The sequence below is a fragment of the Leucopleurus acutus genome, assembly GCF_964270905.1.
Source record: "Leucopleurus acutus genome assembly, chromosome: 14".
In the NCBI taxonomy this organism is placed as follows: domain Eukaryota; kingdom Metazoa; phylum Chordata; class Mammalia; order Artiodactyla; family Delphinidae; genus Leucopleurus; species Leucopleurus acutus.
The window spans coordinates 950,506-975,382 of NC_139156.1; the positions used below are offsets into that span (position 1 = coordinate 950,506).

The 24,877-nt window shown below is 56.7% G+C and overlaps 1 protein-coding gene across 1 annotated transcript in view; it reads right to left on the reverse strand.

Moving 5' to 3' along the window:
- Nucleotides 1-24,877, reverse strand: part of INPP5A (inositol polyphosphate-5-phosphatase A) — a 173,641-nt gene that overhangs the window by 88,748 nt on the left and 60,016 nt on the right. Inside the window, exons 3-4 of the mRNA XM_082853914.1 lie at nt 6,525-6,625; nt 2,693-2,780 (exon numbers count right to left, since the gene is read on the reverse strand). Of these exons, the coding sequence (XP_082710040.1) occupies nt 2,693-2,780; nt 6,525-6,625 (189 nt within the window). The remainder of the gene's footprint in view (nt 1-2,692; nt 2,781-6,524; nt 6,626-24,877) is intronic.

A 24,877-nucleotide genomic window follows, 5' to 3' on the forward strand; every position in this document is an offset into this window, starting at 1 on the left:
TCCTGAGGCCGCAGCTTCTGTGCACAGGAACCAAGGCCCCGTCCACTAACAAGCTGATACCCACGCTTCACTGTTGACTCAGTCCCAGGTGCACATAGAGCCCCCGGGGCACGGAGGCCAGCGCCAGAATAACTCCCTCAGCGGATGGACGGCCTCTGCCCCAGGGAAACAGACGCCTCCACCCTCCCTCGGCCACCCACCCCTGCCTCAGTCTCTGGTCCACTGGGGAAGGTGTATCAGATATGTCAGCCTTTCTGAGGAATCAGTTTGATTTCGTTGATTTTCTCTAATACTCTATTTTCTATTTCACTGATTTCTGTCTTATTTTATGATTTCCTTTCTTGTAAGGGCGTTGGTTAAATTTGCTCTTCATTTTCAAAACTTCTAACGTCAGCATTTGATGCTAGAAATTTCCCTCTAAGCGCTACTTTAGGTGCATCTCACAAATTCTGAAGGTTTTTAGTTTGTTTTTCGTGTAATTGGAAACAATTTCTAATGTCCTTTGTGACTCATGGGTTATTTACAAGTTTCTTGTTTATTTCCACATATTTGGGGCTTATTTCCAGATACCGCTTCTGTTTCCTCCTAATGTAGTTCCTCTGGGTGACCTCAATCTCCTACATGTGCTGAGCTGCGTTTCGGCTCAGATTTCAGTGTGTGGAATGTTCCATGTGCACACACAGGCCAAGGCTCGTCCAGGCCCCAGACCGTCTGTGCTCTGGCCGCCAGGGCGGGAATGCTCGAGTCCTCGGGACCGACCCCCTCCCAACCACCGGCGACCCTGCACCCACCCCGACAAACGTCAGAGCAACGCTCGCCTTCCCAGGGAAGAGAGTGGAGGCCGCCCCGCCCCTCGACATGCCACGTGCCACATGCCCTGTCCACGTCCCAGGGCTGCGCGTGCAGCCAGCCGCCAGCCCTGTGTCCCACGGAGGCCTGTGAGCTCATGCCAGCTGTCAGGGACTCTGCCAGCTTTCCCGCACACGTAGCTCTGACACGGGTACCCGCACGATGGGCTGCCACATCCCCCTGGGGAGCTGCCCCGGCGCCCTGGCCCTGTCACAGCCCTCGCTCTGAAGGCTCCTTCGGTATCAGCTTGGCCACTCCTACCTTCTCAGAACCCGTGTGGATGGTCTTTTTCTTCATCCTTTTACTTGTAAAATACCCATCTTGCCACCTAAAGGAGACTGTGAGGACCCGAGCATGGTGTCCACGAGGCAGAGGCGACCAGGGCCACAGTGGGCCATGGCGGCTCTACTGGCCGAGCATGGTGTCCACGAGGCAGAGGCGACCAGGGCCACAGTGGGCCATGGCGGCTCTAGACCCGAGCATGGTGTCCACGAGGCAGAGGCGACCAGGGCCACAGTGGGCCATGGCGGCTCTAGACCCGAGCATGGTGTCCACGAGGCAGAGGCGACCAGGGCCACAGTGGGCCATGGCGGCTCTACTGGCCAAGCAGGGACCGAGGTCTCTGAGAGGGGGAGGCGATGAGGGGCCCCGCTAACCCGCCAGCAGCAACCCAGGGACGATGCTGACTGCCTGACGCTTGTCACAGTGACTGGATCTATGGGGTTTACACATTGTACCAAACTCTGACAGATCCCAGCCACGACCTTTTCCAGCCCTTTCCTCTCCCGGTCCTCCTGGCGCTCCAGAGACACCACCTGATGTCCTGGCACTGGGCGACGCCCATCGCCAAGTCCTTCTTTCTCCACAGCTCCTGCGGCTGCGGCCCTTCAGGGAGCTCTTCCTGACGCTGTGGCCCTAAGCTGCTGCTAACGGTGTGGTTCTCATTCCAGACGCTGCCGTTTTCATCTGAATAAGTCCCACTTGGGGAAAGCATTTTTATTTGCAGGATGAACTGCGGAGAGGGAGCCGTCGGGGAGAAAGGGGAGAGAGAGGGGGGCTCTGTCCCCGCCCTCGAGGCCTTGCTGGGCCCGCCACCGTGGGGTGAGGCCCCTGCGAATGCGGGGAGGGTCCCCCCGCCGAGCAGCATGGCAGAGGCAAGACCCCGGGATGCAGGATCTTGCAAATGCAGCTAAAGGCAGAGACACGAACGTGCAGCCCGTGACCACCTCACAGCTGGCATCAGACGCCCCGAATTTAAGGCCTGAAACCTGGCAGCAGCCTCTCTAAGCTGAGGGGAAGCGCGGTGGCACCTCTGCCCCGGCCGCTCTACGCAGGACGCTCTTCCCAGCCCCCACTCCCCGCACGCAAGCCCCGGTCCAGGCAGCGGGCATACGGTCACCTGCTGCCGGATCCCTGGGCCAGGGATGCCTTGAGGAGGGGACCCAGCAACCAGCACCTGCACCTGCAGCAGGGGACGGTGTGAGGGGAAGGCCGCGGAGGACAGATGACACAAGACACTAGGGAGCACAGGCGGCCTCAGGGCTCCCCAAATACGGTGAGAGCCTCCCAGCAGCAACGGCCACTCAAAGCCGGCCGACCTCGCTGCTCCGAGACGCCCCCGCCTGGCCCTGCACCCGGCACACCCGTGGCCACCACACCAGCCAGGGTTGCTTCCCCGGGCATCCGCCGTCCCCCAGACCACTGTCACACTGTAATTCACACACGGCCGCCTGTGCCCGTGGCAGAGCTGGCCACCGAGTCTCTTTACGATATCAGAGGATGGCAGCTCCAGAAGACTCCTGGCTTGGCCAACGCTTACTCCACGGAAGGAAAGTGTGCTCACCGTGAAGTGTTCCTGGGACTCGTAGTTTTCATCCAGGTAGACCCGCGCCCTGTTATACTCTTTCATCGCATCACCGGACAGCAGCTCTCTGGAAGGAAAAGACGGAGCTGTTTAACGCACAGCCACACGGGCACCGCACCCTCTTATAGGAGCGCTTACGAAGCACAGGAATGGCAGCTTGGAAACCATGCTTTACGTTGTCCTGAAAACAATAGCAACAGGGGGGAAGGAAGGAGGGGGGAGGGGAAGGGGGAGGGGGAGGGGCGGGGAGGGAAGGGGGAGGGGGAGGGGTGGGGAGGGGGAGGGGTGGGGAGGGGGAGGGGAGGGGGAGGGGAAGAGAGGCGAAGGTGGATAAACTGAGACCCACTCTGTGCCCTCAGCGCAGGCCGCTCCATGCTGGCCGTGAGATGAGCAGGATGGGGGCCCCTCGGGAAGCTGACACGGGGAACTCACCCAGGGCCACACACCAGGAAAGCTCGAGTCCACAGCCTGTGGGGCATCCTGGCTGTTTGCGCCCGGTCCTCACAGAGGCCACACAGGCGCCCCCAGGCCTGGGCAGTCCCGCCCGCCTTCGCTCCTCACAGGAGAGAAGCTGAGGACCGTGAACAAGGGGCCAAGGCTTTGCAGCAAGAAGGAGGGAAGGGTCTCCTGACGTCCCTTATGAACAGGCTCCAGCCCTGACTGCACACCTCACAGCCACACTTTGTCACCACAAAAGCCTTCAGCAGGCGGCCTTGCCGCCGTCTCTACAGACATGGCTGGGGCAGAGCTTCCGCGCACCCTCGAGTTCCGTGATGGCGCGGATGGACGCAGGCACCTGACCCCTCCCCCACCAGCGCCCCGGCAGGGGGTGGAGGACATGGGTGCCGTGTGACCAGCCAGCACTCAGGGCAGGAAGAAGAGGGGCTCCAGCTTTAAGGAGTGACAATGAGGAAGGCAGGAAGGAATAGGGAGGAGGGGAAGGAAGAAGAAAAGCCTTGAGAGGATCACACTAGTCCTCAAGCACCTACCTGCCTGCTGGGATGAACCCCAACATGCTTTAGGGGGCGAGGCAAGATGCAGACACGAAACACACACAGCAGCAGAATCAAAGTTACTGACATGTTGAAGGAGCAACAAATATGACCCATAATCTACAAAAAAAGGCAACAGAAACAGATGCAGAAAGGATAAAAATGATGGAGTTTGCTGAAAATAAACTTGAAACAGATATTATAAATGTAACCAAAGATTTAAAGGAAAACATGGACACAAATGAAAGTTCTAGAGCTGAAAAATACAGCCTCAGAAATAAATTCACTGAATAGGCCTAACAGCAGATTAAAACGTAAAGAAGAACAGACACAACTATATCCAAACTGGAGCAAAGAGGAAAAATGGACTGAAAAAAAAAACAAAACCGAAAGAGCTGTAGAGACCTGTGTGACAGTCTCCCATCAGGAAGCCAGAGTCCAAGAACAAAAGAGAAGGGAAGCAACCACGCAAAAGCTTCTCCCAAATCTCAGTGAAGTCATAAACCTACAGGTTGAAACAGCTCGAAGAGCCCCAAGCAAAAGAAACACAAAGAAATCAAACTAAAGCAAAACAATCAAGTTGCTGCTCACCAGCTAGAAAGACAAACTTAGCAGTCAGGAAAAAAGACGCACGATATACAGAAAATTAAGACGAGAACAACAGCCCAGTTCTCCTCGGGAACAATGGCACACAGAGAACAATGGGACAATACCCTTAAAGCACTGAAGGGAAAAAATGGACAAGCTAGAATTCTGCTCACAACAAGAGCATCTTTCAAAAACAAAGACAAAGACCTTTTTCAGATAAACAAAAGCTGAGAGAATTGACCAGCAGCAACTTGTGTTGAGATAAATGTTCAGGTTCTCAGGCTGAAGGAAAATGGTGCTGGAGAGAAAGCTGACTGTACGGAGAAGGACCCATCCCGGGAGGGGCAGGTGACTCTAGTCAAACAGGTGACATGTTCTCTCACTTTTTAACCTTTTCAAGAGGCAACCGACGGTTTCAAGCAAAAATAACAACATGTGTGTGACGCAGAGCACAGGCAGGAGTAAAACATCTCTGACAACAGCAGGGGGACGGCGGGGGACGGCAGGGACGGGAGCCGTGGGATCCCACGAGCTCGGACGCACAGCCCTGCCGGGCGCTGCCCCTCACCTGCGTCTGCTGGTCGCTGATGTGCCCAGCTTCTCCAAAGGTGTTCTTTTCTCACTGACTTACTGCAGTTCTTTATATACATAAACACTGGCGACTTCTGTCAGTAAAGTATGTTGCAGATATCTTTTCCCAAGTGTGGCTAAACTTTTGCTTTGTTTACAGTGTCTCTTGATAAAGCTTTTAACTTCAGCATGGTCAAATGCGTCAGTCTTTCCTCTTGAGGGCTGCACTTTTGCACCTTTTTAAAGAAATCTCTCCCTAGTTGCTCTCCTACACTTTACTCTTGAATTGTCCTCGGGCCTTTTACATTGACTCAGTAATAACTGAAATTCATCCCTGTGTGTGGAGAGAACAAAACGTGCTGCGGACCCAGCTTCATGGTTTCCTGGCCCAGGACACCAGGGGTACCACCCCCTGACCCAGCCGCCACCTGCTGCACACTGGGGTGAGGCGGGGCAGGAGCTCCGCTGCCGCGCATCTAGGTGCCGCCTGCGCACACGCGCGCACACGCACACACACACGCGCGTGCACGCACACACGCACGCACACACGCGCGCGCGCGCACACACGCACGCACACGCGCGCGCGCGCACGCACACGCACACACGCGCGCACACGCACGCACGCGCGCGCGCACACGCACACACGCGCGCGCACACACACGCACACGCGCACACACACACGCGCGCACACACACACGAGGCCCTCGGGCCGGGGGAGTTGAGGACGCCCCCCTTGCTGTGTTTCAGTAGTACTGCAGCGAGTCCTGCCTCTCTGCACTTGCATATTAATTCTAGTGTTAAAGTGTTAAGAAAACATTTTGATTGAAATTGCCTTAAATTATAGATTATTTGGGGAAAGTCTGGTAGCTTTTAAAAATTTGCCTTTTAACAAAGGACCCCACAATTTGACAGCTGAAAACACGGATGGCTTGTGGCATTCCACGCCACTGGGGACTGTGACAGGGGCCGAGGCCTGGGACAGCAGCTGGACTCAGCCCCAGGCGGGGCCCCAGGCTGAGAGCCTATAGAGGCCACCCACCCGCAGACCCGCACACCACACGTGGCCCCGGCCCACCCCACCCACAGCCACCTTCAACGACCAGCCTCACAAGTGGCACGTGTCACCTCCCCACACTCCGCCGGTGGGAGCTGTCACAGGGCCCGGGGTCTGGGGTCGGGGAGGACAGGGCCACATCGCAGGGGACACAGTGCAGAGAGGGTGCCCCAGGCACTGGGGCCAGAGGCAGGAAGGACGCTCTGGCGGCTGCCGATACCCAGGGCTGTCCGGCACGCAGCCTCTTGGCCCAGGCCTGCCGTCCCACCTGTCCTGCCCCCGCCCCTGCGCCCTTCCCGAGGCCCGGGCCCTCGCTTCCCGTGTGGCGCCAGGGAGGCCCGCCGTCCACAGAGCCACACCGACGATGGCGCTCTGTGCCCGTCCCACTGTGACAGAAAAGCTGTGGGCTGCTGCGTGGACATCAGCCCCGTCTGTCCCCGGCCGCAGCAGAGGCAGAAGCAGCAGGCTCACAGCCATCGGGCCACGTGACCGCATCTCGGCCTGGACCCGGGGGGCGCTGTCACCCCACCCCGGGCCTCGCGCTCACACGAGCGTGCCCCCCACCCCAGGAGGAAGCAGAGGGACAAGCGGCTGCCCCGGGACGTACCTGACAAACTTGTCCACGTGCGACATGGAGGCTTCATAGTTCTTCCCTCCGAACTCCTGGCAGTGCAGGGCCAGGAAGTGCGGCCTGTGTGTGTGCACGACCTGGGGAGGAAACACGGCAGCGTCAGGCCCCCGCGGGGTTCCTGCCACAGTGCTTTCCCCACAAATCCTGAGGACCTCGGTCCCCAGGGCCGTACCCTCCCCGTTACTACAAATCCTCAGAAAGGATTCACAATTCCTCAGAACCTTCCTCAGTAATCTGGACATTTCCTCCCAACTAGAGAGTCCCGCGTGTCAGCTGCAGGGCACCTGCAAAGGCCCAGAGGAGCAAACATGCATCCTAACCTCACACGTGAGGGCAGCCATCACTGATGCTGCTACGGCCGCCAGCGGGACCTGGTCCAGCCACGCGGCCCCTGGGCAGCGGAGCCAGCTTGGCCCACCTCCTCTCAGCGCCGCCCACCCACCACAGCCCACGGGGCCAGGCCCGCCGCGTCTCCCTGGTCGCCAGGGTCCCCTGCCCGCTGGGCTCCGACTAAACTGGCCCCGAGGCAGCGCCCAACCCGCCACACTTCGGCCACTCGACCTGGAGTCGTCCTCGAAGCTGCGGCCGCTGACGCCCCCCAGCGGCTCCTCCAAGAAGCTCACAGGGATGGTCCCGAGAGCGCCGTCCAGCTGCCCCCCGCTGCCCACACCCAACCCAGCACGGACCCAGCCACCCCCAGGCGGTGGCACGGACCTGCGTCTCACCCCTGCCGTAAGCCACGTTAGGCGTCTCCGGGCAACCCACAGGTCACCTGAGCAGGTGTCGACCGCATGTGCTCACGAGGGGGCCTGGAACCCACGGCCCTGCCCTCCTGGGGCGCCGGGGACAGCGAGTCACCGATGGGGCACACTGTGTGGTGACGAGGCGGCTGTGCCAGGACAGGGGGCGTCAGCACGGCCTGGGGGAGCAGCAGGGGCAAGGGCTCCTGGGACTGGAAGGGCAGCGATGGAGGCATACCAGGAGGCCAGGCAGGGCACTTGGAGGCCAAGAGGCTGCCTGTCCCCGCCTGCACCCGCCCCTCTGCCCTTCCTCGGCTCTGCGCTTCTCCGCCCCCTCCCTGGTACCTGCTGACACGGCAACACTGCCAGCTCTGAAGCCTCACCCAAACCCACAGAACTACCTTGTCCCTCCCCAGGCCCACCATCCCAGAGGCAGGTCCCCTACACAAGGCCATCCGCGCCTAAGGCCACAGTGTCAGCGCCTGAACCCGACCTCGGCCACCACCGCGTCCTGCCCGGAGGTCAGGGCACCGTGGACAGGTGAGGGCTGCATCCAACGGGCCTTGCGGAGATGGGTGCTCCGGGAACAACAGCTATGTGGCCCCTGATGGGAAGCGGCTGCGTCGAGGGTTCAGCCAGGCCAGAAGGTCGGCCACGGGGACAGAGGACGCAGGCCATCAGGCCCTGGGCGCCACGCTTCTGTGAGTCTCGGAAGGAAGCATTGCCCAGCAGTAGCTGCCCCTGACCCGCAGACAGCAGACAGCACGTCCAGCCTCGGGGAGAGTGACTGGACCTGGTCCTGCTCCAGCTGTGACATCAAAACACAATCCCCAAGACGGGGAGGCTCTTTAAACAGGAGGAAAATTCAGGCCAGAAAGTGTACTTTTCAGCCGCGTGGGAAAGGCGATACCAGCGGGTAGAGTGGCCTGCCCTGGCTCGCACCCTACGCTCCGTTGAAGCGGGTTTACGGGACGCCCACCGGGTGCTTCCGCTTCCCACTGGACACAGGCATGGACTCTCTCTGTCCCTGGTCACCAGCCGCAGGGCTCAGGCTCTCGGGGACGGGGACCAGAACAGGCCCAGACGTTTCCCCAGCTGGTAGCGCCACAGCCCTGCCCGGGGGCAGGGGTGGGGAGAACAGGCAGCTCGCCTCAGCGAGCTCAGTCCTGCTCCGCGCAGGCGCTAAAACACAGACTCCGAGACAAGCTGGATGCCACCCGCCGGCGGCCCCCTGGCAGGCGCCCTCACACACGATGCCCCCTGTGCAGCCCTTGCCGGCATGGAACGATCACAAGACAAAGTTCAGGAATCCCAGGGGTATCCATGCAGCAAATCACATTCACCAACCAGAAAAGACTGCAGAATGGTCTCCGGGCCTGAAGCCTGGATGCAAAGGGCACAGGGGACCCCCCAGTCAGGAGAGGCTCCGGGCCAGCCTGGGTCAGATCACCAGACCGACCTGCCCTCAGGCCCAAGGTCGAGTGTGCACAACGCCAGCCACGCCCACAGCTGCACACAGCAGCCTGGTCACACGGAAGCCACCAAAGGCTCCCTGATGTGTGCAGCTCTGTCACCCACCCTCTGCAGTGCCCAGAACAATATATAAAACCAGACCTTCACAAAGGGGGCACAGAATTCCCCCAGGAGCAGTTCCTCCCTGGGAAGCTGGTGACTTCACACAAAGTGAATGCGATGCTCTGACACACGCAGATCGTCACGAGCGCGACTGTAAGGTTCGTGACACCAAGTTCCTGTAATTCTGCAGCGTGTTCTTTGCCCAGCTCTACAACAGGGGTGGGAAAAGGAGAAGGAAGCCCCAGAGACGCTTGGGTTTTGTGGGTGAAGACGGGGCCCCGAGTCAGTGACAGGTTCCTGCAGTTCACACTGTCACCTCTTGTAACCGAGGCTGCAGGTCACCAGATCGTGGCTGGGACCACGACCCAAGTCCCCAGTAAAAGCCAAGCGGAGCTGCTTTCCAAGGACTTTCCATTATGAATTAGGGCAGCGAGGACGAGGGGCCCACGTGCGGCCGCGTTAAGTCACAGACACACGGGGTCTCTCTGGGCAGGCCTGCCCACCTGTCTGCCTTCACCCGAATCCCATACACGTCGCCCTCGTAAGACGACTCTCTGCTGTGGTTTAAATTGAAATAGCCGTTTATGGCACAGAATTCACTCTTTAAATCATACGAAACTCCTCAGACATTTGACTCTGACCCCACAAATCTCAGAAAATGGAGAAATCCAAAAGGAGCAGCCCCTCGGGAGTGGGCGGACGCCCCTCGCGCGGACGCCAGAGCAGCCGGGCGGCGCCCAGCAGAGGGGCCCCTTCCTGGGACGTGCAGCCATCTCCGCGGTGGTTTATCTCTGAAACCCGTGGCGGGCTTGCCTGAGCTACAGGGCCTGGAGGAGCAGGGGCCCAGGGCAGCCCCCACCTGCCCGCCCGAGCCTCAGCTGCAAAGGAGAGACGAGGCCTGTGTACGGATGGCGGGGGGACCGGGCACCGGCGAGGGAAGGGGCCTGGCGGTACCACCGAGGTGGGCGCTCCAGGAGCTGCCGGGGCTCCGGCCCTGCTGTGGGCCAGGGAAGCCCCTTCACAGCCACAGCTGAGGAAGCAAACGCCGGCCCGGGGGTGGGCGGGCTGGGACCTCGCGCCCGTGGGGGGCCGCGCCTGAGCTTACAGCGGCACCGGGGGACGCATGGGGTGGGCACCACCCCGATGGGCACGCTGTGGGCTTCCCGGGCACTCACGGGGCCAGACAGCCCACTCCTCTCAGTCTGAGGTCACCCTGCGCAGAGCACGTCTCCCTACAGCACTGCCAACGTTCTTCCCGAAGGACCAGCCCGTCCACTCGGGCTTTGCCTTAAACAACTGGGAAGAGGCGACACTAGCACCAAGCCGGCGGGTCTGCTGGCTCCGGGACGCATGGCTCCATGTCGCCCTGGCGTGCGAGGCTGGGGTCCGGGGCTGCACCACGGAGCGCCCAGAGCAAGAGCAGAGCTGGGGTTCCCCTGCCTCTCGTCTTCCCGGCCCGCACACCTGCGCACCAAGTCCGCCTGACCCCAGGCTCATCTCCACGTGTGTCTCCCCTGCCCCACCGTGCTCCTCCCAGGGCGTCTTGCATCTCCACCTCCAAGAAAAGACGTGGTGCCTGAAAGCCCTCCAGGAGCACTTTTTCGTGCTGTAAACTCACAAAGGAAAGTGACAAAATGAAGAGTTGAAATTCTCAGAAAATCTGGCTTACGAGGTTTCCATTAGGATTGTGCTTGGCCAACAACAGAAAACCAACAACCAGCCACTTGCATAAGGAGGCCGGGCTGGCAGGCAGAGATGGTGCACCTGCTCGCAGACGGCATCCAGGAACCAGCTGCTTCCACCATGTCTGCTCTGCCACTGCGAGCACTGGCTGTCATCCTCGTGACTGCAACATGGCTGCAAAGCCCCCAGGCCTCATGCCTACATTCCAGGTGGGAAGAAGTGGAAAGGGCATAAGGTTAAAGGAAAAGGGGAAAGGGCTTCTTTTCTAGTGCTTTGCCTACTTTATTTAGACAAGAAAGCTCTCGCCGGGGACTTCTGCCTACACACTGTGTCACAGGACGCCCCCAGAAGCCACGCACAGGTGGCACTGGCTGGCACTCTGCAAGCAACAGAGCCCGGTGTGGGTCACGTGCAACCATACATCAGCGGGGGGGGTGCCGTCTGCCCCCTCTGCCGCAGCCTCCGCCACACCACGTACCCACCTTCCAGTCTCCCGAGTCCCAGGTTGAAATGAAGGACAATTGTCGGGTGGCCACATCTGTGACCCCCTTTGGTGCCATGGTCTCTGAAGACACTGGTTAGCAAAGCCCTGGGCACAGACAAAGGGCTCGCTGACTAAGGAACCTGCTGTCCCTCTTCTCTTGACACCCCCCAGACCTGAGCCCCTCTTCAGAAGGCTGTGCTCCAGCCCAGCCGAGGTGCTGGGTGCGAACGCGCCACAGACACGCAGGTGCTTCCAGCCTGCCCAGTGCCGGCGCCTGCGACTCGGCACACAGCCAGGGCCGCGTGTCCGCGTGTCCACATGTCCCCACATGTCCTTGGCCTGGAGCCGTGCGGGCAGCTCCCGCCCCTCCACGCCTTGCCCTCCAGTCCCCGCCACTGCGTTCCGGTCTTACTCAAACACCAAGTCATCTGTCCCAGCTCAGCGGGAGGGAGACTTTCCGGCTGGACTCCCTGCGCTGCAGCTCTGCCCAGACAGAGGCTGGGGAGCCCCACCCAGCAGAGGTGAAGCCCCTGTGTGCCCACAACACCATCCCCGACTGAGCCACTTTCTGGGGAAGGATGACCCCTATCCAACACATTTTAATTGGTAATCACAATTAGATTTAAATTTAAACACAATTAAACTTAAACTAAATTTAATTCCAAATTTAAATTATAGTGAAAGTAAATTAACCTGAAACTGAATTTCCATTGATCATCAGTTTACATCAACAGCCAAATAAAATGACGGATATTATTTTAACTCTTGAAACTCAGTCTTCTACACAATGACCCGGACGACACTTCCCGATGGCCGAGCACGACCGCCTTTAGGGACGACAGGCACACCTGACTCAAGCGCACACGTGTGAAAAGTCAGATCAGGAGCGGTTACCGTCACAACGGTTATGAGCTTCCCAGCGAGCGTGTGTCTTACTTGGGTTCCCCTCTGCGTGGAGAAGCACGTGCAGCATGTGCTTCCGCCCGGCTGTCGACAAAGGTCCCGTCCACCTAACCCTGAGCCACCTGCATTACGTGGACGCACCTGGTGGAGCGCCTGCCGGCGGAGCCTGGGTGGCAGGGGCAGGGAGCCCGATGGGGACGCAGTGGAGGAGGGGAGGCCCTCGCTCCCCCCACGAGAGCGGGTGGCCAAGGGGTGCAGGGAGCGGCAACCCTGGAAAACCAAGCTCCAGGGAGCAGTGCAGCCCTGTTGAACCACAGTGACCTCAAGTGGCGTGGACACAGGCCCCAAGTTCAGGGCTACTAAGAGATCGCCCGACATGCCACCTACCGGGACCCCGCACACATCGGCGACCTCGAGGGCCGCTCGCCAGGCCCGGCCATGCCTGGTCACAGGTTCCAGCTGGCGTGGCCTCAGGTGCCCCATCCACACACAGTGGGCACGAGAGGACGTTTCAAAAGCCAAAAGGAGGTGTTTAGATGAAATCACGCCGAAATGTACCATAAAGAGGCCAAAGTCACGTCTCATTTGAAAACGAAGCTATTAAAATGACAAGATCCTTATCACGAAACATTTCAGAAGAAAAGTAACGAATGATCATGGAAACGAACAGCGTACACCAAGGGACACGCCGCTGCCATTTCTCTACGCCCACAAGTCGCACGTTTCATTTACAACCAAAGGTGACGGAACAGATCCACACAGGCTTTCCCTGAACAGCCGGAGATAAACTTGCAGCCAAGTACGGGGAGCTCCTGCTCTAAGAGTAGACTCAGAAGAGCCTCGCTCCCACCTCTGGCAGCAAAAGCACCAGCGGGGCAGCGCGGGGCTTCACGACGGGGAAGGAGGAGCCTGACGGCATCACCTGGATGGCTGGATGCCTTCCTGCAGGCACGTTAAGAGCAGTGACTAACGCCCCAACTCCATCCAGGACAGGCCACCAGGGCGTAAATTGGATTGAAAATCACATACACCAATATATTTGTATCCACGAGTTCACAGCGATACTAAAAACCCCACACGTTAGTCGTCTTGCAGTCAGGACATTCTTTTGAAAACTGGTAGATAAAGAGAATGAGGCAAGAATTCATCCTGCCTCGCTCTGTACCTGCGCCTCTGGGGAAGGAAACCAAGGAGGGCAAGCGTCTCCTTAGGAAGCATCCCAGCTGCCTGGCCAGCCGCGACCACACGGAGAACCTGGAGGGCATCCCACAGCGCGAAGCGAGTCACAGAGAGACCCCCTGTATGACCTCACTCACTCGTAGAATCTAAAGCCAAACTCAGAGAAACAGAGGATAGAAAGGCAGCTTCCGGGGCTGGGGAGGGAGGAGGGGGTGGGAGATGTAGGTCAAAGCCTCAAGTGATAAGATAACAAGTTCTGGATCTAACGCACAGCCTGGTGACCAGTCCACAATGCGCAGTTGCACGCCCCAGGCCCTGCGGGCGTGGGAGGGGCTGGGCGAGGGGCTGGAGGCCAGAAACCCTCGAGGGAAAATCCCTGGAAGCACCGGCCCACAGGACCAGGTTGCAGGGCGCTGGTGAGACTCTGCTTCTGGAGAGAAAAAGGGAAGCCAAGCGGGCAGGCGCCCTTGGCAACCGGATAAAGGGGCAGAGGAGAAAGGGGGAGACAGAAACGCTGAGACAGAGGAGAGGCTGGTCCTTCACTGCCCGACGCCAGGCAGGGTGGCCCCCGTGCTCCGGACTTCGCTGGACAGACAGAAGAGGGCGCTGTGAAGCTAGGAATCCTACCCATGCCGACACCGTGGGGACAAGCCAGAGGAAGTTCAAGTCCCTGCAAAGCCGCTGTGAACAAGTCAGCAAAAATGTACACGTCCCACGCCAGGAAAAGGCCCTCCGCCCCAGAAGGAGTCGCGAAGCCACACAGAATTACAAGCCGACATCGCAAACGGAGGCAAACGCACTCAAACAAGCGCGGAGGTGATGAAAACACACCTGGAATTAGAAACACAAAACTAAACTGGAAATGGACCCAAAAGAGAGAGAGAAAAGTGTGGACTAACCTCAGGAAAGAAAGGGGAGAAAAAGACAAAATCATCACAGAGAAGAAGAGCAAATTACAAAGTGCCCAAGGGAGAATCAGCTTCAAGGGAAATTCAGCAAGAAAGTGAAAACAGCGTCGTGAGGAGAGCAGTGGAGAAAGGAGTGACCGTGGCCGACAGGCAGCAAAAGAAGAACATCTGCCACACGGGCCCCAGAGAGGAAGGGCAAACCCATGGACCAGAACTAATACTTAAAACCATAACCCGAGAAAACTTTCCAAAAACAGGAAAAGACCCGAACTCACACACCGAAGGGCTTACTGAGCACCTGAGAAAATTAACCCCAAACCACTGACTCCTGGACGTATCCTAGTGAAACTACTAGATTTCAAAGGTAAAAACACCATCCTCCAGGTCTCCAGGAAACAACATCAATGAGACCCTCATCAGGACCAACGTACAAGTCACGGCAGCAGCAGAACAACCTTCACTGAAAACCTCAGTGAGACAAAGCGTAAGGCAAGGATTACACACACATCAGCCAACTGTCCTTCAAACGTCAAAGACAGAGAAAAACAGTTTTCCACATACAAAATCCGGTCAGTTCTGTCCCCATGAGCCCTTCCTGAGGGATCTACTAGAGCAGGGCTGGGCAAACGTTAACCTCAAGAACCAGATAAGACGGCAGGCTCTGCAGGCAACGCCACTGGGCAGGTGTGGACAAGATGCTGTGTGACTAGGCGTGGCCGCCCCCCAGGAACTTGATCCCAAACCAGGCAGCAGGCGGGATGGGCTGTGGGGCGGGGAGGTGGTGCTGACTCCTACTTAAAGCAGCGATGATAATACCGCCTGGCGGAGTCCTCCACGCGTGTGGACCTAAAGCACACGCCACACAGAAACGCATACGATGCCAACGTTTGTACATCATACGTGAAGGAGCGTAACGCTAACCAGAAGCAGGGGGAAACCTTTAGGCCCGTGTATCGAAACCTACAGCAACCACTTAAAAATAGTTTACAAAAGGCAAGAGGCCAATAAGCAAATTTAAATAGAAGGCAAAACAAAAAAAAAAAAGGAAAGAAAGAATCCAGAAGAAAGCAGAAATGGGGAAACAAAGGGACGAACCAGGAGGCACAAACATAAAACATAATTAAACGGCGGGCCCCAAAGCAGCCGCACCAACCGCTACGCTACATGTGGGTGGCCTGGGCCCACGCTGAGTGGCAGGGCTGCAGGGGCCCCCGTACAGGACAGCGCGGAAGGTTCTGCGGGACAAGGCAGCGCCAGCACCAGGGGAGATGGGCGCGCAGAGTCACACGCGGAAGGGAACGGGCAGAAGGACACACGGGAAGCCTGGGAGGCCTCCTCAGTGACGGCAGGGGACCCCAGGGGGTGAAGAGCATGCGTGGCAACCAGACAGAACTCGTCAGGAGGACACACAACCACACGTGTGTACATGGCCAGTATCCGAAACTCCCACTCACAGGAGCACACACACGCGCGCGCGCACACACGCGCGTGCGCACGCTGCCCTAACAGACCGCACGGAACAGTCCAGGCCGCAGCTGCATGGCGCACCCGCTTCCGTGGCCCACTCACCAAGAAGGGTCATCGCTGGGCCACAGAATAAGTCCCCGTGCCTGCTGCCCAGGGCTCTCTGAGCGTCCACGTCCCTAGGCGCCTGCCTGGGACAATCGCCGTGCACAGGCCAGACACAGAGGAAGCACCAGACGGCATGTCAGTTCGACGCCACCACAAATGCTGCGGTGCCGGGACCGGCTGTGGGGATATACCCAGGCCCCGGGGCCGCGCAGTCATTCCCGCCCCAGAACCACACGCGCCAGTTCCGGCCCAGAGCTCTCTGGGCAGCTGAGGATGGAGCTGCTGGCCTTCCCCAGCCTCTGGGAAGGCGCTCTGGAAGCTGAATGAGCCCAGACAGAGATCCCTTTGGGTCCGATGGCATGGACATCTTGAGGATGGACAGGAATGCCCCTCCAAGGTGTGGGCAGCACGCTCAGGTCACGTCTCGTTGGAAGGAACTCAGTAAAGCGGGAACTGGACGGGGCAGAGGGCTCCAGGCCCCCGGGAGGGTGGGTGTCTGGCGCCTCCGCCCACCTGGGCTCTGGCTTGGCTCCCACCCTGCCCACCTGGGACAAGGTCACTGCCCAAACTGCACACGTGCTCGGCCAAAATTCTTCACCAAGAAAAGGAGCTTCTGCGAACTTTAGGGAAAGAGTAGGCAACTGATAAAAATAGGTGGGTTCGTTCATAGGAAGGCTCAAGAAAAATATTTTGGAAAAGAGCGAAGTAGAAACTTTGGCAAGGAAGAGCCTAGGGAATTAAAAAAACCAAAAAATACACACCCTGCGGCCAAAAAGCAGCCCCTTCCTGATGCTGTGCAGGTGGCCCAGTGAGAGGGCGGCCCTCGGCTCCCAGAACGCAGGAGAGCAGCCCTGCCATCCCCTCCCCCCCACTAAAAATAGAAACAGCCAGGCCTGGTTAGGCTTTTTCCAAAGAGAAGCGTCTGAGTGACCTAAAAAGGAATCACATCCACAAACAACCCAGTGGAAGCCGGGAGAGCCAAGATAAGGAGCGAGAAGGGACAAAGGAATTCCTCCTGAGGAAAGATGGCTGCCGCCTACCAACGACGCCTGAACACACCCTGCACACAACGTCTGCCCACCCTTGGCCTGGGCAGGCAGGGCTGTCCTCTGGACACCCAGACTGCCCCCGCTCTGCCCCAGGGCTGCGCTGGGACTGGCTGTGGGTGGGGGCTGGGCGCCCGCCCCCAGGAGGCCCAGACTCAGCTCCTGGTGCCCTGACGGGGCGCCGTCCCAGAGCCCAGGCCCCACAGCAGCCGCCGGCCAGCACCCAGGACACCACGAGCTTCTGTGACCTCGCCAGCAGGCAGAGGGCCTGGCCGTCCGATCAGCGGAGTTGTCTCCCTGGCCCCGTGTGGGGCAGGAGGGCCGCTCCGCGTCCTTGGGGTGGGTGCAGGCCTGGCCGTCCAGCCCGAAGTGCAGGGCTGGAGTTTTCTTAGTGCAGCCACTGACCGTGGCACCTACAGGCACGCTGGACCGCCGACCGCAAAGGTGAAGCAGCGTCCGGCAGGCAGGGCAAGCCACTGCTTTACACCAGATCCAGACAGCTGGACACAAGACCGCTCCTTTTAAAGAGGCAGAACTATGAAGCTCGGTTGACTCTTAACAAAACCTGTTGCTTTGGGACATCAGAGTTGTATATGAACGGATTGATTTTAATTTAAAAAGCACTCTTCCCAACCAAGGTGGGAGCAGGACCAAAGCAGGTCCTGGGCCGACACGTGAGGCCACTGCGCGCCCCGCACGCGCCCACCCGGCTTTCCACATTGACCGTAGGGCCGGCTGGCAGCCACAGACTCCTGGGCACAGCACAAGATGCCTTGGAATCCCTTCTGGAACCCTGCTTCCTGAAGCCGGCCCGTGTCCCTCGGGGCCATTTGCAGCGCACAGGGTACTGTGATCACCGTCTAAGAGTCCAGATAAGCCCCCAACCCCACCCCGGCCTTTCATCACAGTGGCTTCCCCCCAGCCCCAGCCACCCCCTAAAGACTATCTCTTCCCCGGGACCCTGGATCCCAAGGAGGCGGCCTCCAGAGTCCCGGCCCGCAGGCTCCCCGCCCTGCACCCATCTCCTCTCCCTGCCGGGGCTCCAAGCCTCTCCCAGTTGCCACGTGGTCCCTGCGCTAGGGTCCCGGGTGCCCGGGTGAGCCCAGTCCCCCCAGGTCCTCAGGCCCTGCCCCTCCGGCCGGCCCCGCCCCTCCAGCCGGCCTGCATCCACCCCTTCTTCCCGCCGCTCTCCTCCCCACCTCGGAATCCCCGTGTCCTCGCCTCTTCCTCCTCTGTCCTCAGTCAGGGAGGCCACCTAACCCCCTTTCACCCCTGGGCCCGACTCCCATCAATGCCTCCCCCCCGCCCCGCCACCTCCCTCTGCCTGCTCTGCGGCCCCCGCGCCCCCAGCACCGCGCCTCCCAGCTCAGGGGCCTTTGGAATCACAGCGACGGGCGCCGTCCTGTTAATGCAACCCGGCAGGTCTCGGAACCTCTAAACCTCCCTTTCCTCACGTGGGAAACAGAGTTTGGCAGTTTGAGCCCGTCGTAGGAGTGAAAGGCCGCAAGCGCCCGCCACGCGGCAGCTACAACTGAAGGAAACGGGCCGGAGGAACGTGAGACAGGGGTCGCCTGGATTCCTGCGGCCCGTTGTTCCCATGCGTGTGGATTTAACGCAGGTGCCTTCGCATCGTCACAGCGAAGAGCACAACGAACCCTCTGCCCTATCACTGAAAGTCCATCACCCCCGACCAGCTGCTGAGCTGTGGGGCCCTGTGGGCGTGAGCCCCCCCAGTATCCACTTCGGAGGGGGTCCCGGGGTCAGGGGTCAGAGCACTTTCTAGAAGGGCAGCCTGGACACACCGGTGGCACCACGTCAGTGGGCTCCGAGGGGGGTGGGCCTTCGTCCCAGTCTCAGGGGCAAGGAATGCAGCCACGCTGACACCAGCGAGCGAGTGGCTCTTCAAGGGCCGGTGAGGATTCTCCGCTGGGGCACCGCTGGGTCCCCCGGAATCGCTGTGCTGTGTCTCGCTTGCTGTGAGGATGAGCCGGCGTCCACGGGCACAGCACAGGCGAGCGACGTCTGCAGCCTATCACCAGCTCTGTGTCTCTGTAAAGAACGCCAAACGCTGACGCATAGGGTGAGGCTGGGCACGGGGTGAGGGGGGGCAGCTGCAGACCCACGGCGGCCGAGCCCACAGCAGGGGGCGGAGGGAAGAACTGGCACTTCCTGTGCCCCCAGCGCCACCCAGAATCCGAGCAGGGCCCGTGCCCCTGGTCTCGCCTCCTCCAGGCCCCCGTCCTTCCTGTAGGAGTGCGTCGTTCCTGTCCCCACGAGCCACATTAGTGGATCAGGGCACGCACCAGAGTCTGGCTCGCAGAGGACGACAAGGAAAGCAGTGGAGACACCGCCTCAGGTTTTGTGCGAACATACGTGTCCACGTCAGGTGGGTAAACAGGGTGGGAATCTTGGGTCACGTGGTGGGCACGTGTTGACTTCACAGAAATGGACAGACAGGCTTTCCCACGGTGGCCTCACCATCCTGCGTTCCTGCCAGCAGGCTCAGAATGCACTGCATCCTTGTCAACGCAGGACGTGGTCAGGGTTCTGTTAATTGTATCCAGTCTGACACATACGAACTGATATCTCACTGTGGTTTTAATTTGCATTTCCTGAAAGCCTAGTGATGTTGAGCACCTTTTCACACATTTACCATTTGTGTATCTTCTTCCATAAAGTGTCTATTCAAATCCTTTGCTCATTTGTAAACTGGGTTCTCTGCTTTCTTATTATTGACTTTTGAGAGTTCCTTGTACTTTCTGGATACAAGCCCTTTGTCAAATGTGATTTACAAATACCCCTCCCACATCTGGGGTGCCTTTTCATTCCTGTAACAGTGTCTTAACAAAGAGCAAAAGTCCCTAATTATGCAAAGTTCTAATTTATCAGCATTTTTCTTCTATGAGTTGTGCTTTTGGTGTTGTATCTAAGAAACCGTTGCCTAACCAAAGCTCATAAAGATTTGGGAGGGGATGGGGGGGCGGGACTTAGAGCTAAATTTATTTGTCTGTTTGCTTAATGTACGTTTCAGGTGTGCAGCACTGTAATCCGACACCTGTATACACTACAGAGTGATCACCACCACAGTCTAGCTGCCATCCACAAAAATTTTTTTGTTTTTTTTGTCTTTTTGGGTTTTTTGCGGTACGCGGGCCTCTCACCGTTGTGGCCTCTCCCGTTGCGGAGCACAGGCTCCGGACGCGCAGGCTCAGCGGCCATGGCTCACGGGCCCAGCCGCTCCGCGGCATGTGGGATCTTCCCGGACCGGGGCACGAACCCGTGTCCCCTGCATCGGCAGGCGGACTCTCAACCACTGCGCCACCAGGGAAGCCCCATCCACAAAATTTTTGTCTTAAGTTTTCTTCTAGAAATTTCATAATTTTAACTTTTACATTTAAGTCTACAATGTATTTTAATTTTTGTGTATGGTGTGAAGTATGGAAAAAAATTTTTTTTGCAAATGGATGTCTGATTGGTCCAGCACCATTTGTTGAAAAGACTGTCCCTTATCTAATGAATAGTCTTTTTATAGCCTTTGTCAATCACTTAGACATATTTATGGGTCTGTTTCTGCATCTCTTTTCTGTTCCACTAATCCATATCTCTGTCCTTTTCCCAAAAGCACACTGTCTTGATTGCAGTAGCTTTGTAGTAAGTCTTGAAATCAGAAAGTGTGACTCCTTAAACTTAACTGTTTTTTTCCAACACTGTTTTGGCTATTCTAGTTCCTTTGCTCTGCCATATACATTTTACATTTTGGAATCATCTTGCAGTCTTCTACCAAAATGTCCTGCAGAGATTTTGATTGGAACTGCAAAACTGGTGGATCAATTAGTGGAGCTGACATGTTAGCATAATTGAGTCTCGCAGTCCATGAACATGGTACACCTCTCCATTTCCTTGTATCTTCCCTGATTTCTTTCATCAGTGTTTTATGTTTTCAGTGTACAGACATTAACATATTTCATTAGCTTTATACCCAAGTATTTCATTTTGGTGCTACTGTAATAAGTGATCATATCTAACAGAAAAATATGTTTTCAAATTGATCTTGTATGTTGCAAACTAAATAAGTTGACTTGTATTTGTAATAGTAAAGTTTCTGTGGATTCCTCATGATTTCCAGTCATGCCTTCAGCCCAGACACAGTCTAACCTCCTCCTTTCAGATCTGTGTGGCTCTATTTCCTTTCTTGCCTGGCGGCACTGGCTAGGACCTTCACTGCCACACTGAACAGAGAGGTGAAACCAGGCATCCTTGCTCTACTCCCACTCCCGAGGCAAAAAAGCATTGCGTCAGCTGTGGGGTTTGTAGTGCCCTTAGAGAAGCTCCTGCGCAAGCTCCTCTCTATTCTTGGTTTGCTGGGGGTTTGCATGAGAGACGGTTGTAGAATTCTGGCAAATGCTTTTTGTGCACCTACCGAGATAATCATGTGGTTTGTCTTCCTCAGTCGGTTGACATGGGTAATCTTATTTATTAATTTTGTATGTTAACACCAGGCTTCTGTTCCTTGGTACTAATGCATTAACTTTTTGATATGTTGTTGTTTATACGCATGCTTGTGTCACTTGTATCTTTATATATATATATATATATATATATATAGTTTCATATATTCGATTTGCTAAAGTTCCATGAATTTTGGCATTTACTCCATGGGGGATACGGATCTTTTTATTCTGTGATGCCTCTGTCTGCCCTTGCTGTCAGGGCACTGCTTGCATCACAGGATGAGTTAGGAAGCATCGCCCATGCTTTAGTCTTCTTGAAAAGTTTCTGTAGAATTGTTACTGTTTCTTGCTTAAATGTTTGACAGAATTCGTCAGTGAAACCATCTGGTCCTAGACGGTCTTTTTTGTGGGAAAGTGTTTAGCAGAATTTTAATTTAATAGAGAGCTCATTTATTTCTTCTTGACTTAGCTTTGAGCCTTTGTTTTTCCAAAAACATCTTCCTTTCATATAAGTGTCCAAATTTATTGGCAAAAAGTTGTTCATGATATTTCCCTTATTATCTTTTTATTGTCTGCAGGATTTTTAGTGATGATTCCCCAATGTAAAATTTCTAAAATTGGTCACTCTTGTCTTCTCCTTTCAGAAACTACATATAAAAGAGCAAATTAAACCCAAAGTGATGAAAAGAAAGGAAAACATAAAGAGCAGAAATCAGTGAAAGAGAAAACAGAAAACAACATTGGCGTGATCAATAAAACCAAAAGCAGGTTCTCCAAGGTCAATAAAAGTGATAAACCTCTAGCCATACCGTTGACTGACTTTTCTCCTCTTTAAGGGTCCTGTTTCCCTGCTTCTTTGCCTGCGTGGTCATTTTTCATTGGTTGTAAACCATCAAATTGTAACTTTTGTCTTGCTGGACCCTAGCCTAGAAGTTCTCTCTGGCTGTAAACTGGGGTGAGTACAGGCTCCTTTCTCGTCCCCTCAGTCCTGCCTGCTGCTTGAGGTCTGAAAACTACTGTTTCATATATGTTTTCTGGTCTTAATTTGTTTAAGGCAGGAGGATAAATTTGGTACCTGTTTCTCCATGTTAGCTGGAAGAAGATATTACTCATCCCGTTATTCTTTAAGCTATTGTCAGGGAAAATTGTGAAAGACTTTCAAATGGGCATAAAAGATTAGCGGTGCCCTGTCCCTGTTCGGGTTATCTCTGTCTTTAATGATCTCTGAGTGTTTTACAGTTCTGTGAATTCTGCAGACAGCAGAGCCCATATGTTTGCTCTTTGGATTCTTCTTTGAACCAGTTCTAACATCTTACTGGATTTCTCATTAGTAAATAACAAATATTTATTATCTCAATAGAAAATCATCAATACTTGCTGATTTTTCATGTTTGGATGTGAGCCAGCGTCATACCTGTTTTATAATTTATCTATAGCATTACTATAAACTTGAAACAAGCTAAGGGCCATTGATAGAAAAATGACTTTAAAACATGATGGCCTATCCATCCATTTGATGAAATACCCTGAAGCCATTAAAAGAGAGTGTATATTAATCTACAGAGAAAGATTCCCCAGTTTACCAAACAAAGAGTAAGATGTCCAAGTGCACTGACCTGCGACTGGCTAAGGAAGGGACCTTTTCCCCGGGACACACAGACATTAGACGTGAGGGTGTGACATCAAGCACAGGCAGAATGGGGGTGGGAACACTTATTTATCCTCCACTGCTTTGTGCTGTTTCTTCACTGTTGTTCAGCTGAGAGCTGAGCACACACCACGTGCAGACACACTCCAGGCTCTAGGGATGCAGCAGCAGGACGGGCCCTGCCCCAAGTGCACCGTCTCTGTAAGCTGGAAAGTTAAAATCGACCTCCCACCAACCTGGCCTGCAGTCACCAGGATTAGTGACCGTCAGAGGCAGAACGGCTGCGCCTGCCCGTCCTCAGGTCTGGCTGCAGCCTCGTCCAGGGCCTTCCTGAGGACCCTGCAAGCCGGTTCCTGCAGCCCAGCCCAGAGCAGCCCTAGGTCCCCCTGGGCTGTTTCCGGCTGTATCTTGGCGGCACCGCGGAAGTTCCCGAGGGCGGGGTGTCTGGCCCCTCCCCTCTGGCCCCCAGCACCCTGCACGGCGGCTGGCACCTCCCAAGCATGGTCTCTTCCTCTTTGTATAAGGGCACTGATCCCATGGCGGCCCCACCCTCATGACTTCACCTGAACGAATCACCTCACAAAGGACCCGCCTCAAATGCCATCACAATGGGGATGAGGCTCCAGCATATGAATTTGGGGGCGGAGGTGGCGGCTGCAGGTGCAGAATACAAGTTCAGAGAGTGACGAGTCCACAGGGCAAGATAAGGCTGGGGGAGGCCAAGAGGGTGACCGGGAGGGGCCTCTCAGGACGAGGAGAGTGGGGCGGGGGGGCAAGGCAGAGGCCCAAACCCCAGGCGTGCCTGGGAACAGAGCAGGCACAGAAGGAGGCAGCGGGGTGAGTGGGCCGCCTGGAGGCCCCGCATGGAGACGGGAAGCAGGAGGGCAGCAGGACCTGGGTTCCATTTGCAGTGCACTCCGCTGCTCACAGAGAAAGGACGGGGGGTGTGGCGGCCCCGAGGGAGATTCCCGAGGGACCATGAAGGGGGCTGGCAAGGCTGCCGCTGGCCTGGAAGTGGGTGAGGGTCGCTGGCGATGGTTCCAGGAGTCTGAGGCCTGGGGAGAGGTCAGAGCTGGGATGGGCACAGAGGGCAGGGAAGCATGGGGAGGCCAGCAGGGGTGAGGCCAGGCTTTGCGTCTTCTGGAAGGCTGACCACCCTCTCTGGTGCCGTGGCCACGTTCGGGACAGAGCACACGAAAATCTCAGTTCAGAACTAAGGATGGGAACATAAACGGTATTTCCTCCTGTCCCTGCATTTTTACGGTGATCAAGTTTGACAAAAAAGCAAAAATTACTCCAAGGGTTCTAGAAAACATGAAGGTTGTATTCAGTTCTCCTGTTTATAAAAGCAGGTCATTAAAAGCCTACTTTGAAAAATATCATAACCGCATAACAGAAACTCTAGGATTTTTTTTTAAAAAGTGCAGCCACCCAGCTCCCCGTGTCTCAAGGCCCCACCCCCCCGGGCCCTGGGCCAGCGCCAGCCTTGCGCTGGGTGGGGCTGCTCGGCTCCCCGACCTGCAGCTGCTGGGCTGCGGGCAGGGGGCTGGGCACCCCACTGACCAAGTCGGCCCAAGAAAGGCGGGGCGGGGGGGCTTGTGTTAAAAATCTTACTTTCAAGAATTGCCACTGAAATTTCTTCCTCCTCAAGAGGCTTCTGCTCACAAACCAGGAAGAGCGTCCCGCAGCTCTCATCACTCCCTACGTTCTATTCCCTTTGCCAAGGCGGAGTGTTCCAGAAAGGACGCGGGCGCCCTGCACACCGACGCCGAGAGAAGCACCTAGCTGCCTACCCGCCGGTCGGTCTCTGGTTCCGGAAACAGCCCGACACGGCTGAGTGTGCAGCCAGGAGGCTCAGAAAGGAGGAGGTCTGTGTTTCCTGGGGGTCAGAGGTCACAAAAAGTGGAGCCGCCGCCCTCTGAACTCACCCCCAGACCACCGGCTACTCACTGTCCTAACTGCACCGAGGCTCCAGGTCGTCAGTAAAACAGGAGGGAAAAGGAAGGCTGGACGTGAGCCCCGCGCCTTCAGTCTGGGGCCTGTCAAGTCGGCGTCTCACGCCGGCTCCCCGTGACCGATCCCAGGGGCCTCTCACCGAGGGCAGCCCAGCGCCCGAACAGGCCTCCCACCTGCATCCTTG